Genomic DNA, 15,718 nt, shown 5'->3' with positions numbered 1-15,718 from the left:
AGTCCAGTCCTTGCACACTCCACCAGACAGTGCTCTTCTCTCCCGCCACTGATACCCTGCCATCCCTGCCCATTCCCAGCCCCCTCCAGATTGCTGCTTCCGTTCTATGTGACAGCTGCATTCACGTTTGAGCTGCCAGAGAAGCTGATCATGTGTGCGTGAAGTGTGCTTGCTTGCATGGATGAATGTGCGTGTGCTTCCTTTTATGGTGAAGGCTTTGGGAAAATGTTAATGTGTAAGTGTTTTTACATTGCACGTGTCTACAACTCAGTGTATCATATTTACATTAAGTAACAATCTATATTTTCCTTATATTGATGATATTCCAACCTGGAGTTTCCATTGCTTGAATTTTGAAAATTTACACATTGATTTTTTTTCTGATTTTGTCCTGAGCTAACAGAGCTTTCTTTGTAGGGTGTGTACTTGTCAGTGTACTGTGTACTGATAATGTAACTTTGGATATGCATTGTCAAACACTTTTTCTTGATGGCAGAATTTGATATTCTCATCCTGCAGGAGCAGGATCAACAAATACTACTTGGGGAACAGCAGCAGGAGCAGCAACAGCAGCAGGAGCAGCAACAGCAGCAGGAGCAGCAACAGCAGCAGGAGCAGCAACAGCAGCAGCAAGGTCCAGGAGGCACTATTCAAGATTGTCAGGCAGCAGGAGGTCCTGGTCCTCAACAGCCGCCAATTGATAACGTGGAAGTTGCTCAACAGGAAACCCTTCTTGAGAGCCAGCTGCGTTGCGAGGAAATGAAAACTGAGCTGGAGGAAGAAATGCAAGAAAAGTCCCAACTTGAGGAACTCGAGGTATATGCTATATTGAAAGCAATTTTAAGAATGTTAATCAGAGAATGTCTCTGTTCATCTCATCTGCTGTCTTTAATTTATAAAGTTAGTGTGTATTTGATTATTTCCTTTGGTATTCTTTAATAGTACAGTGAGGCAACAAAAATAATAATTTAAAAAATTTCCAATTTTCACTAATAGTTATGATTAAATTGTGTTACTGAATTATTCTTAGAGATGGTTATTCATATATACAAGTTTCAACTGGATGCAACCTAAATTAAAACAATTCCAACAATCAAATGTAATATATTGTTCCAAGGATATTTTCAAGTCTCAAAGATCTATGATGTATATATGCAGACTGAAGCAGTGAATGAAAAGTTTAGGTAGTTTATCTTCCTGAAATTAATGAACTTGTAATTACATTCAGGAAGTCGGTAAAAATCTGTCTTACTAGTGTACCTAATCAACTTTAGGGAATGCAGTGCTATCTGTTGTTTCTGAAAAGTTAAGATGTTGGAAATAGTATATTCAGTCTTGATGTATGTATCCATTTCATCAGGTTTCTTGTGGTCTGATGTCTTATTTATTGAGAATAGAGCAGGGTCAGATTCCAAACTTCCAAGACATCATATTTCAAATAGGGAGCATAGTGTACACGAGTTACTAACACAACCATAGGTAACACTTAGTAACGGGCCAACTACATCCTTTAAGACAAGCCAATTACATCCTTTAAGACAACGAACACAAGATAAACCATTATGGTTAAAAAAAAAATGCAAAATATTTCTATCAGCTAGTAAAATGAAATTAACAGAACAAGTGTGGGAACGAGGAGTTTTTGGGAAGGGACAAACTAAAAAAAGTTAAGCTTATTCCAAAGCAACAAAAAAATTGAAAAATAATGGACACAAATTTCTCTAGAATAAACTGAATGAAAAAATACAGAAAACATGAAGTTGGAATTGAATAATGCAATTGACCTATTTAGGTCAAATGAAGACTATGATGTCCGACACACTCTTACAAAACAAAAAGATAATCAGAAAATGACACATCTACATCTACATGGATACTCTGCAAATGACATTTAAGTGCCTTGCAGAGGGCTCATAAAACCACCTTCACAATAATTCCCTACTGTTCCAATCTTGTATAGCACGCAGATAAAATGAACACCTGTATCTTTCCATGCGAGCTCTGATTAGCCTCATTTTATTATGATAATCATTTCTCACCGAATAGATTGGTGTTAACAAAATATTTTAGCATTCGAAGGAGAAAGTTGATGATAGAAATTTCGTGAGAAGATTCCGCTGCAGCGAAAAATGCCTGTGTGTTACTGATGTCCACCCCAAATCATGTATCACTTCAGTGACACTCTCTCCCCTATTTCATAATAATACAAAACGTGCTGCCCTTCTTTGGACTTTCTTGATGTCAATCCTATCTGGTAAGGATCCCTTACTGCGCAGCAGTATTCTTAAAGAGGACGGACAAATGCAGTGTAGGCAGTCTCTTTAGTAGATCTGTTACATTTTCTAAGTGTTGTGCCAGTAAAAGGCAATCTTTGGTTAGCCTTCCACACAACATCTCCTATGTGTTCCTTCCAGTTTAAGTTGTTTGTAAATGTAATACCTAGGTATTTAGTTGAATTTACAGCCTTTAGATTTGACTGATTTATAGTGTAATTGAAGTTTAACAGATTTCTTTTAGCACTCGTGTAGATGACGTCACACTTTTTGTTATTTAGTGTCAATTGCCAATTTTTGCACCATCTTTTCTAAATTGTTTTGCAATTTGTTTTGATCTTCTAGTGACTTTAGCAGTCAATAAATGACAGCATCATCTGCAAACAGCTTAAGACAGCTGCTCACATTGTCTCCTAAATTGTTCATATAGATAAGGAACAGCAAAGGGCCTGTAGCATGATCTTGGGTAATGCCAGAAAACCCTCCTGTTTTATTCGATGATTTTACTATGGACTGTGACCCCTCTGACAGGAAATCATGAATCCAGTTACATAACTGAGATGATATTCCATAAGTATGCAATTTCTCTACAAGCTGCCCGTGTGGTGCCATGTCCAAAGCCTTCTGGAAATCTAGAAATATGAAATCAGTTAATCCCTTGTCAATAGCACTCAACACTTTATGTGAGTAAAGAGATAGTTGTGTTTCACAAGAATGAAGTTTTCTAAATCTGTGTTGACTGTGTGTCAATAGACCGTTCTCTTCGAGGTAATGCATAATGTTCGAACATGATACATGTTCCAAAATCCTGCTGCATATTGACATTAATGACATGGGCCTGTAATTTAGTGGGTTACTCCTGCTACCTTTCTAGGATATTGGTGTGACCTGTGCAACATTCCAGTCTTCGGGTATGTATCTTTCTTGGGGCGAACGGTTGTATATGATTGTCAAGTATGGAGCTATTGCATCAGCATACTCTGAAATTTTCCAGAGTAGACCGAATAAAAAATTCAAATATCAGACAGTTGGAATAAAATTTTTGTTTGACCTATGTAGCTCAAATGTTAACAGTGATATTGAACAATGAAAACCAGTGTTGCAAGTTTTCATTGGACCTATATGACTGAAGCACATACATTGAGACCAGAAACAGCCTGTCCGTATGAAGGTAGCCAAATGCAAAATTGAAAACCATCAATCAATGCAAATAAATGTCCAGTCCACAATCAAAACACAAGATCAGAATGAGTAAAAAATATTATAAAAATTAATTTCTAATTGTAGTCAGCTCCAAAGAGGGTCTCTTTTACTTTATAAATAATTGTTTAGGTAATATCTGAAAACTGTTGGAGTACATTGAGAAAGTTCAAAGAAGAGTAGCACATTTTGTATTATGAAAGAGAGAGTGTCACTGACATGATACAGGATTTGGGGTGGACATCATTAAAACAAAGGTGTTTTTCGTTGCACTGGAATCTACTCACAAAATTTCAATCACCAGTGAGTGTAATTAGAACTTACTGATTGTGTTTGAATTCTCAATCTTTTTTGTGGTCCTTATTGATATGAACATAATAATGAATTAAATGTTTTGACTCATTCTACATCCATGCATTAGCATGCAAAATTAGATGTATGGAATATGCTTGGCTGCACCTGGGGTGTGAGTTGTGCAGATATCATCCCTCTGCTCTGTAACCATTGATTGCTGAAGTCTGGTGGGTGCTTCAGAAGAGTGGGAAGTACATCTTTGATATTTAAGGATATGAGAGCTGTACCAAAAGTTTTTAATAGCTCCTAAACCAAAAGTCTGGCAACACTGGGAGTATTTCAGTTTGAAAGAGCATTATTTCTCAACCTTTGAGCATGTGCTGAGTGGTTCCCCCACCACTGGATTTCAAACCATGCTGTGAATGGTGATTGAAGATGCAGGCAGTGCTGAGTCTAACATAGTGGACCTGGCACTCTGCAATTTTCATGAAGTGATTTATTATGACTACAAAAGAAGTTAAATACTGAGAGTGCTCCTCTATGGTACATGTTTTTGGTGGGTGTCCCCCGTCTGGGATCACTGTGGGAAACTGGTTTCATGCATTTTCAAGAGGTTGGGAATCTCTTGAAGATGAACCTCTTCCCGATCACCAGTGATGGCAGTGACCCAAGAAAACATTGATACTGTGAGGAAAATGACCCTCATTACACACTTTGACGTTGAAGGGACCCTAAATATTGGATCTGTTGCAACACACACCATCATTCGTCATCATTTCGGCTTAAAGTAGAGATGTACCCGTTGGATGCCACATTCCCAGACATTAGCCAAAAAATACGCAAGGCTGGATTGGTATCCCTGTATGTTTGAAAAATTTTACAAAGGATGTGCCAGAGGCACTTTTAATACTGTCACAGATGACAAGACATATTGTGCCATTATGACCTCAAAACAAAGAGGCAGTCTCAGTATGATGCTTTCCAGCTGAGGAACCACCCACAAAAGCTCAGAAATAGGAGTTCTGGAAAGAAGTTGGTTGCTACCTTCTTCACGAAGATGTCTCATCTCACCTAAGTGACCATGGACACATGTCACATGATTTAATGTCTGCCAAAAGTCTTGGCCACACAGAAGCCACAACAACCAAAGTTGAAGAGTGGATACCTTCTTCTGCATGACAACAATGCTCAGCGCACATGGCTGCCAGAACAATGGACTTCTTGGGTATGGAAAGCACGTGAATGTTACTTCACCCAGCGTGTTCACCGCCATGGCTCAGTTTGATTTCTTCGTGTTCCCAAAGATAAAGGAAAAAGTTATCCAGTATACATAAGTGCTCTAAGTGACTTCCGTAAATAAGCTTGGAATGAGACATTTTTTAAATAGTTTCAAAGGGTAGAAAAATGTATCCACACATAATATAAAATGTATGTATGTAGATTCCACATCTCCTCCTAAACCACTGGACTAACTTGAGCCAAACTTAGTATGGAAATCACTTACTGTCTGTAAAGAATCATTGTGGGATAAGAACCACCAACCTAACAAAGAGGCAGGGGAGAAAAAGCATTGTAGCCCATGACATGCAAATTCCCATGCTTTAGTCATCCAGTAATTGAGAATGAGAGCACTTAGTGACATGCAGCAAACTTTACATATAATTTCAGACCTTTACAAAACTTTTTCTTGCTGACAACCCCAATAAAATTATGAAAGAAAAAAAGTTCATCACTTACACATTTTTGCTACTCAAGCAGCAAAGCTGCCTCATGAAGCACAATGTTTTACCTTATTACTTCTTTACTACTAATTATATTTGCAACACGTTTTGCTGACTTTTCACATATTCAGTTGCTGACTGTTTTCAAATATTCAGTCGGCTTCTCAAGGAAGTGTACACCATAATTTTAAATGTAACATCCTCAGCAATATCTCTGGTAGTGCTCTTGAATCTGTAATTCATGGGCTTTTGCAAAGTGTTTAAATGAACAGTGTGAGAGTTGAATGTTTTGTTTTGTAGATTGCAGTTTAAAATGAGTGCAAAATATCTGAAGCATCACGAGGCAGTGTTCCATGTAAATCATCCAAAGGTACCAAAGCTTTCATATGGAGCCGCTTCTAAAATTCTTAAAAAGTCAAAGAATTTGTTGCAAAGTGAGTCAAATTATATTTAGAGGTTGGAAACATGTATGATTTACCAGAGAGAAGATTAATGTGCACAACAACAAAAACTAAGGCCAATTACAGCCACTTTAAATACTGAAAAAATATGCAATATTTATCAAAATGACCTCTGACATCCATTAAGAAGTTATTTGGTTTGAATGAGGCAAAGTGGATGCTTCAAGAGGATAGTGATCTGAAACATCATAGCAGTTTCTTACAGCATGGAAACCAGACAATGGGGTGTGTCCATGATTGATGCAAATCTGATCGAAAATGTTTGGTTGTATATTAAGATGAAGCTTAAAGGTACTTTAAAGGAGCTGTTATATAAAATCAGGGCTGTATAGAGATTGTTACCAAGAGAATATTCAGAAAATCTTGTGGAAAGCATGCCGAAAAGGTGCCAACCTGTAACTGATAATGGCAGTGATTGGATTAACTATTAATTAATTGTGCAGTTAGTAATAATATGTATTTTCTTGTAAACATGTATTTATAATAGTGTCTTTTATTTCATACACATAATGGTGTCCACTTTCTTATGGAAATGACTGTACCACTGAATGTACCAGCAAAATTATATCATTTTATGACACACAGTTCAGGAGATACATCAGATTTTGTGATACATGAAAACCTGCCATGTCATGCATGACTTTTAATTTATTATTTCTTTACTACTAACTCTGTTTGCAACATAGGCAATAGCCACATACCATTGGATGTACCTGCAAAATTAAATCAGTGCACCACATGTGGTTCAGGAGACTGGTGTCATAAACATTGAGCTGCATGCAAAAGAAACTGCAGGGTGTAATTCGCTATGTACAGATGAAATATGTGTACAAATATGTGTAATATATGTTAGATACATGTGAAATGTATTTGACATGTGCACATGTGGGTAAAGCCATGGATAAAAGCCCATCTTAAACCCTTCAAACAATTTCAGTGAAATTTGGTACATATGCTAGTTGTGATTTGGAAAGAAATACTGTGGGGGAGAGAATCACCAGCCTCCTATTGGGATGAGTGTGATAACATGGAGAGAGATAGGAGAAAGGGGAAATGGACAGAAAAAAGAAAAGAGTAGTAGATGGACAGAGACAGGGGAGGGAGAGAGAGCGTGGGGAGGGGAGAAAGAGATGGACAGAGAAAGGGAAGAGGAGAAGATGAACAAGTAGAGAGGGCAGGAGGTGTGGGACAGAGTGGGGGGGGGGGGGATGGAGGTGATGGACAGAGAGGGGTGAAGGAGGATATGGACAGAGAGGGGGAGAAAGAGGAGATGGACTGATAGAAAATTGGGATAAATACATATGGAATAAATACATACCTGGGCAATGCCAGGGACTCTGCTAATTTAAATAAAAAAGTCTGGATTTCTGTTAAAAACTTTTAGCATAACCCTAATATTTAGAAAGGTAATCCAAATGATTCTCATGGAAGATTCCATTTAATCTAAGTGGATTGACTCTTCACAGCTTCTTGGGGTTGGCCTTAATACAGCCACTTACTGCAGCACTACCTTGAGCACATCACTCTTGGACTAGTCACTTAACATCTTTGTTCTCAGTAGATGTGATGCTGCACTAGATGCTTTCTGTGAGTTGAGACTCTTGCACAGAGACTTTACAGACAGATAATATTCTGCCCAGATACCCCAGAATCAGATTTGTCATACAATTTCTTATAGAACAAAGACTTTGCCATTGTGCACAAGCCACATGTCAGCACTCCTGTCATTACACAAACCTTGAAACACTCAGTCACATTCTTTGCCAGTGCTTAAAAGTAATATTTGTTGTACTCTGAGATGAAGGATACCCTCATCTCCTTACCACCCAATGTACACAATAAACTAGTCCATTCCTTAGCCATTCCTGATTCCAATTAATTTTCCCATGAACCATGGACCTTGCCATTGGTGGGGAGGCTTGCGTGTCTCAGCGATACAGATAGCCGTACCGTAGGTGCAACCACAACGGAGGGGTATCTGTTGAGAGGCCAGACAAACGTGTGGTTCCTGAAGAGGGGCAGCAGCCTTTTCAGTAGTTGCAGGGGCAACAGTCTGGATGATTGACTGATCTGGCCTTGTAACACTAACCAAAACGGCCTTGCTGTGCTGGTACTGCGAACGGCTGAAAGCAAGGGGAAACTAAGGCCGTAATTTTTCCCGAGGGCATGCAGCTTTACTGTATGGTTAAATGATGATGGCGTCCTCTTGGGTAAAATTTTCCAGAGGTAAAATAGTCCCCCATTTGGATCTCCGGAGGGGACAACTCAAAAGGACGTCGTTATCAGGAGAAAGAAAACTGGCATTCTACGGATTGGAGCGTGGAATGTCAGATCCCTTAATCAAGCAGGTAGGTTAGAAAATTTAAAAATGGAAATGGATAGGTTAAAGTTAGATGTAGTGGGAATTAGTGAAGTTCGATGGCAGGATGAACAAGACTTTTGGTCAGGCGAATACAGGGTTATAAATACAACATCAAATAGGGGTAATGCAGGAGTAGGTTTAATAATGAATAAAAAAACAGGAGTGCGGGTATGCTACTACAAATAGCATAGTGAACGCATTATTGTGGCCAAGATAGACATGAAGCCCACGCCTACCACAGTAGTACAAGTTTATATGCCAACTAGCTCTGCAGATGACGAAGAAATTGAAGAAATGTATGATGAAATAAAAGAAATTATGCAGATAGTGAAGGGAGACGAAAATTTAATAGTCATGGGTGACTGGAATTCGGTAGTAGGAAAAGGGAGAGAAGGAAACATAGTAGGTGAATATGGATTGAGGGTAAGAAATGAAAGAGGAAGCCGCCTGATAGAATTTTGCACAGAGCACAACTTAATCATAGCTAACACTTGGTTCAAGAATCATAAAAGAAGGTTGTATACATGGAAGAAGCCTGGAGATACTGACAGGTTTCAGATAGATTATATAATGGTAAGACAGAGATTTGGGAACCAGGTTTTAAATTGTAAGACATTTCCAGGGGCAAATGTGGACTCTGACCACAATCTATTGGTTATGAACTGTAGATTAAAACTGAAGAAACTGCAAAAAGGTGGTAATTTAAGCAGATGGGACCTGGATAAACTGAAAGAACCAGAGGTTGTACAGAGTTTCAAGGAGAGCATAAGCGAACAATTGACAGGAATGGGGGAAAGAAATACAGTAGAAGAAGAATGGGTAGCTTTGAGGGATGAAGTAGTGAAGGCAGCAGAGGATAAAGTAGGTAAAAAGATGAGGGCTGCTAGAAATCCTTGGGTAACAGAAGAAATATTGAATTTAATTGATGAAAGGAGAAAATATAAAAATGCAGTAAATGAAGCACGCAAAAAGGAATACAATCGCCTCAAAAATGAGATTGACAGGAAGTGCAAAATGGCTAAGCAGGGATGGCTAGAGGACAAATGTAAGGATGTAGAGGCTTGTCTCACCAGGGGTAAGATAGATACTGCCTACAGGAAAATTAAAGAGACCTTTGGAGAAAAGAGAACCATTTGTATGAATATCAAGAACTCGGATGGAAACCCAGTTCTAAGCAAAGAAGGGAAAGCAGAAAGGTGGAAGGAGTGTATAGAGGGTCTATACAAGGGCGATGTAATTGAGGACAATATTATGGAAATGGAAGAGGATGTAGATAAAGATGAATTGGGAGATATGATACTGCATGAAGAGTTTGACAGAGCAATGAAAGACCTGAGTCGAAACAAGGCCCCGGGAGTAGACAACATTCCATTAGAACTACTGACAGGCTTGGGAGAGCCAGTCCTGACAAAACCCTACCATCTGGTGAGCAAGATATATGAGACAGGCGAAATACCCTGAGACTTCAAGGAGAATATAATAATTCCAATCCCAAAGAAAGCAGGCGCTGACAGATGTGAAAATTACTGAACTATCAGTTTAATAAGTCAAACCTACATTTCTAGCATTTTTAGACTTAGAGAAAGCTTTTGACAATGTTGACTGGAATACTCTCTTTCAAATTCTGAAGGTGGCATGGGTAAAATACAGGGAGCAAAAGGCTATTTACAATTTGTACAGAAACCAAACTGCAGTTGTAAGAGTCGAGGGGCATGAAAGGGAAGCAGTTGTTGGGAAGGGAGTGAGACAGGGTTGTAGCCTCTCCTCGATGTTATTCAATCTGTATATTGAGCAAGCAATAAAGGAAACAAAAGAAAAATTCGGAGTAGGTGTTAAAATCCATGGAGAAGAAATAAAAACTATGACGTTTGCCGATGACATTGTAATTCTGTCAGAGGCAGCAAAGGACTTAGCAAAACGAGGATAATGGAATGTAGTCGAATTAAGTCGGGTGATGCTGAGGGAATTCGATTAGGAAATAAGACACTTAAAATAGTAAAGGAGTTTTGCTATTTGGGGAGAAAAATAACTGATGATGGTTGAAGTAGAGAGGATATAAAATGTAGACTGGCAATGACAAGGAAAGCATTTCTGGAGAAGAGAGATTTGTTAACATTGAGTATATATTTAAGTGTCAGGAAGTCATTTCTGAAAGTATATTATGGAGTGTAGCCATGTATGGAAGTGAAACATGGACGATAAATAGTTTAGACAAGAAGAGAATAGAAGCTTTTGAAATGTGGTGCTACAGAAGAATGCTGAAGATTAGATGGGTAGATCACATAACTAATGAGGAGGTATTGAACAGAATTGGGGAGAAGAGGAGTTTGTGGCACAACTTGACAAGAAGAAGGGACCGGTTGCTAGGACATGTTCTGAGGCATCAAGGGATCACAAATTTAGCATTGGAGGGCAGTGTGGAGGGTAAAAATCGTAGAGGGAGACCAAGAGATGAATACACTAAGCAGATTCAGAAGGATGTAGGTTGCAGTAGTTACTGGGAGATGAAGAAGCTTGCACAGGATAGAGTAGCATGGAGAGCTGCATCAAACCAGTCTCAGGACTGAAGACCACAACAACAACAATATTTATTGGTGGTGGTGGTGGTGGTGTTGCTGTGACTTTCGTAGATATTAGTTTCAAATCACAAAATAATGATGGGGAAATGCCCATCAGAGTAATTTTTAAAAGTATTAGACTATTTCAAAGCAATGTCTCTTGGAGGTGTTTACCGTATTTACTCGAATCTAAGCCGCACTCGAATCTAAGCCGCACCTGAAAAATGAGACTCGAAATAAAGGAAAAAAAAAATTCCCGAATCTAAGCCTCACCTGAAATTTGAGACTCGAAATTCAAGGGGAGAGAAAAGTTGTAGGCCGCACCTCCAAATCGAAACGAAGTTGGTCCGTTGTAATATGAGACACAATTGAGGCCGAATGAATGACGATACAGCTACAGTAGTTTGGTTCGAGTCGTAAGCTTAGCAGTTAAGCTTTACCACGTAGCTATTGCTATGCGTCAGGCGCTCCGTCCGTATTTATACGGGTGCCCTTCCTTTTTCACGTGCTTCATCTGGTTTGAATCGATTGCTTATTTTGCTTTGATCTGATAAGTGCCGTTTTCTTTGTTATAGGTGTTTGCGTCAATCTTAAGCTGAAAATGCATTACTGCACTGTGCCATGCATTGTTTGTCGCATTCTGATAGTGTGTGTTTACGGCCTGTGGCGGCTCGCGGCATGGCTTGCTTTTGTGCACGCTACCGCCGCGTACAATAAAAAAAGAAAGAGGAATCGTCTCATTAGCGAAACAATGGCAAGAGACTGCTATTTGTTGTTACTTACACTGCTGCTTTCTTTGATAATGATCAACAAGAATCAAATAATAGACTTCGTATGATAGAACATGTTCTGAACGAGAGTTGGGCGAAAATTTTTCTCCGTTTGAAAAGCTTTGCGGCCGCTTCTTTATTACATCAAATTCTGCACAGAAATTAGAGTCATCTTAGATTTAAAAATCTAGTCACTTGCCGTGCTTCATTTCTGACTGTATCACTATTAGGCATAAGAATAATATGAATATAAACATGACACGATACGTACATCCTTCCGCGTTTGCTGTTGTCTCACTCTACTCTAGTTTCGTAGTTTATTTCGCAGACAGGATTTAAATGAGATAGCAGCAAACATGAAAGAATACATGGCAAAATGTTTATATTCGTATTATTCTTATGGTGAAGAGAATACTGTATGTGATTCAAATTTCATCAGGTTCCTATTAGCAACCATCTCTTCTCACAGGCAGGAAAAAGTTCAGAACGTAGAGTTGGCCATATTGACAAACATCCCAAACAGTCTTGCCAGTCAGATTTTCGTAGTACACTGAAATTGTGCTACATTCGAAGATACGGAATTTGTATTTACTTCTTTGGATAATGTATGAAAATGCAGTGGTCGAAACTCGCGGCGGAGAAAAAAAGCTCGTCTTCAACTTTTTTTTTTTTTAATTTATTTACTGACGCAGAGGTTTTGGCGGCAGTATTTATCTTCGTGCCAACAAAGCATGCATGCGTAGCGCTACATATATTCGACGGCAGAAGTTAGTTGTGGCGGCACGTACCAACATTTTTCATAACTTCCGCTTGCTTTGCACTCGATTCTAAGCCGTAGGCGGTTTTTTGGATTACGAAAACCGGAAAAAAAGTGCGGCTTAGATTCGAGTAAATACGGTATGTATGGTGCTATTATTTCTTGATATTCAAGAAATGAACTTATGGAATTACATAGTTTAAGTAAAATAAAAATATAGATGAACTATTTTCTAAACTTGTACTTAAAATGCAGATAGAGGCATCACAGAGTCCAGAAGAGGCATTAATAATGAAAAAATCTTATTGGAAATAGATAGTCCTTAATTACTACTACAGCAACACTAGAGAGGTAAAATTACTGCACTGCAGGAAGTTCCAGTCAGTCTGGCAAGTGCTAAGGATTGCGTAATTCTGGATGTACATTTGAGTCTGTTCTTGTAGTCTGTCATACTAAGATTTTCATGAAGTCAAGTATTTGAAACCATCACTAGAAGATATCAACACATTTTAACTACCACTACCACTGATTTTTTTTCTGTAGTCAGTCAGCATTTATAAAAAGAAGAGGTAGAACTCCCAACAAAAGCCTCAGAAAAAGTCTGTCTTTTTAATAAATGTATATTCATACCATTTTTGAGGAATCCAGATTCATTACCAGTGTACAAACCTCACCCAATTCTTTAGTAACAGGTATGAAAAAATTATTGAATTCAGAAACTTTAATGGTAAATCATGTACATACCATGTAGCTTGTAGCACCTTACACAGGTGGTACATCTAACTATTGAAAATAATATGTAAGGACATAGCTGCTGATAACAGAACATTACATTGTAACTTGCGAACTGGCAACATATGCAATTCTTTCACATTTTCAAGTGAAATAAGAGAATTTTGTTCTGAGCTGAAATTGTTGCATGACCTTTTAGTTATTCAGTGCTGTTCCCCACGTAAATGTTCAAAGATACATAGATATGGCACTGTTACCTAAAAAAAAAGACATACTGTTCATGGAGATTAAGTGACTGATTGGTTATGTTCTTTTAAATTTTTATATTTTTTGACACAGTTACATCAGAATTTCAGAGTGCTGTCACAAGATTCAACCAGCCAGTGGTCATGTTTGGATTAAAAGGACATGCTTATAGCATGTATACTTAGTGTGAAGATGACCCATGTCTGATTGAAACTGATTAAGGCATTCTGAAATACTCATGTGATTATGTCATGAAAGATATAAAAAATACAATAAAACTATTATGTGACTTATAGTCCATGATAATACACACACAATAATATGTGTGGGTGCTGGTCTCAATATTGCTTGCATACTTGGATTCTTAGGTGAAATGGCCCAAGAAACCAGTAAAGCAAAAATGGAACAGGATGTTATGATGCTCCTCCCTTGCTATTGTTAAATAATTTTATGGTTATGTTTCATATTGACATTGCACAAAAACATTTACTGTATATTAGGCAGTGTGTATTCCAGTGTAAGGAAGGTAAGATCAAGCAATAGTAAAAAATCCACTTATTATGAAAAGGATAGATTGCTACACACCATATTGCATTTTGAATTTGTGACTCAACATCTCCACTATATGGTGAGTAGCAATCTATCCATAGTAGATTTTCCATTGTTGTCCAAAAGCATTGACGTGTTGCATAATTACATATATAAGGTCCAGGGTGTGAAATGACATGGCATGGAAATAATAATTCTCTCCCACAATGTAGTTTATTCATCATTCCATGTAACATTTCACATATTTTTGCAGTATGGCAGGTAAATATAAAAACAAATAACTTAGAGCTCATCACTTATTACAAAGAGCTTCTCTAGGTGGTAACTCAAGCAATGTCAAAAACAGTATATAAAAGTCTTACTTGAACTGATTTAAACTCAATTGGCACCAAACAGTCGTAATATATGACGCATAATTGTTTCTTGAGTTTTCCAGACCATTCCTTATGTGAAAATAATACTAAGATGACGGTTTTTAGGATTCTATATTAGATTTAGTTCATAGAATGTCTCTTGGAGACAGGTACTCATATGAAGATTTTTAGTAATAATAGCTGATAACAAAGGATATTAAATTTGCAGACATCAAAATTGGAAACTTCCTGTTATGTTGCAATATCAATTACAAATTGATAGAAAAATAAATAAAAAAGTGAATATATAAACATATTCATCATCTCCATTTGAAACTGAGTGGTAAAAATAACAAAATTAATGAATATTTCTTTTCAAATAGCAAAATGAATGTAAGATTTGTTTTCAGAGAAATTACTGTTAATTATTTATGTACTAATTGTCAAGTGCAAGATTGAAGTATGAGAATATATCGATACATAAACAGAAATTTATCTTTGCAGAAAAATTGCACCAAATGACTGGAAAACTCCTTGAACACCCCCCAATTATGGAACATATAATTTACTTTATGAAAATAGATTCAAATATGTATTTAAGGTAAAGTCTCATTTGTTTTCAGAACAATTTTGATAAAAAAAATGTTGTAATTGTTCCAAACCAAGCACATACAGACAATAATGGATACAACTCTTTATTATGTCCAGAAATAACTTGTGCAAGAAGACACTTGCCATGGTACGGGTACACTACTAGTCTGACAATCCTAGTCAGAATGTCGCCATGTACCTGAGGGCGAGGTTGGCTGGCTGTTGACCGTCTGGTAGAGTGCACAGGGGAGAGGCTGCGTGCATCCGTGAGCGGCGGCCTCTGCTGATCCTAGTGTCTTCGAATTTCCATGGTGCACCTTACAACTGTGCGCTCGGATCTCAGTTGTGGACTCTGTGTGGTTTCCTACAGTGATATACTCGTAAAATGAAATTAAGTTTTTATAAGTAGGCTACTAGTACTTTTTGTTTAAAGCTGTTGGTGACATTCATAAAGTAATAGCTCATGTGTAGTATTTCATATTAGTAACAATAAATTATAATTTCAGTACCCATCATGAGACGAGTTCTGTTTTTTTTCCTTTCATGAATGATGTCTTTTTGTCCATATAGACTTTTATGGTTGTTTCCATAGTAGTCTTCGCATCTGGGCCCTATATGTAGTTGTTCTTCTGAAAGTTGGTTACAATTTGTCTAATTAGAGGAGGACTGCTATGAATTTTTGCATACATTATGCTCAAAATAGATTAAAGAGTAGAAAAAATTACTAATAGATCACATACAGAAACAACTCAGTAAAATACACAACACATGGGTACATAGAAAATTCCATTAGTGGCTTTTCTCCCAGTTGTGGTCTGACGACTGGCACAAGTAAGGTTTAAAAAAATGTA

The 15,718-nt window shown here is 37.7% G+C and overlaps 1 protein-coding gene across 10 annotated transcripts in view; it reads left to right on the top strand.

Moving 5' to 3' along the window:
- The window catches only part of LOC126095226 (protein PTOV1 homolog), a 316,247-nt gene extending 300,865 nt beyond the window's left edge, over nucleotides 1-15,382 (top strand). For 5 of the 10 annotated variants that reach the window (XR_007521937.1, XR_007521939.1, XR_007521940.1 and 2 more), the window contains 3 exons: nucleotides 520-816; nucleotides 14,781-14,877; nucleotides 14,985-15,382. Coding sequence is in view for 1 of the 10 variants with exons in the window: in XM_049909968.1 (XP_049765925.1) it covers nucleotides 520-816; nucleotides 14,985-14,990 (303 nt within the window). In the remaining 9 variants the exon portion in view is untranslated. Of the gene's footprint in view, nucleotides 1-496; nucleotides 817-14,780; nucleotides 14,878-14,984 lie in introns of those variants that run through there. The other 5 variants (XR_007521933.1, XR_007521936.1, XR_007521934.1 and 2 more) reach the window with 5 other exon arrangements.
- Nucleotides 15,383-15,718: the final 336 nt, after the last annotated feature.

This window comes from Schistocerca cancellata, chromosome 8 (assembly GCF_023864275.1).
Source record: "Schistocerca cancellata isolate TAMUIC-IGC-003103 chromosome 8, iqSchCanc2.1, whole genome shotgun sequence".
Classification (NCBI taxonomy): domain Eukaryota; kingdom Metazoa; phylum Arthropoda; class Insecta; order Orthoptera; family Acrididae; genus Schistocerca; species Schistocerca cancellata.
Note: the sequence above shows the minus strand (reverse complement) of the source record. Positions and strands in the feature narration are given on the sequence as shown.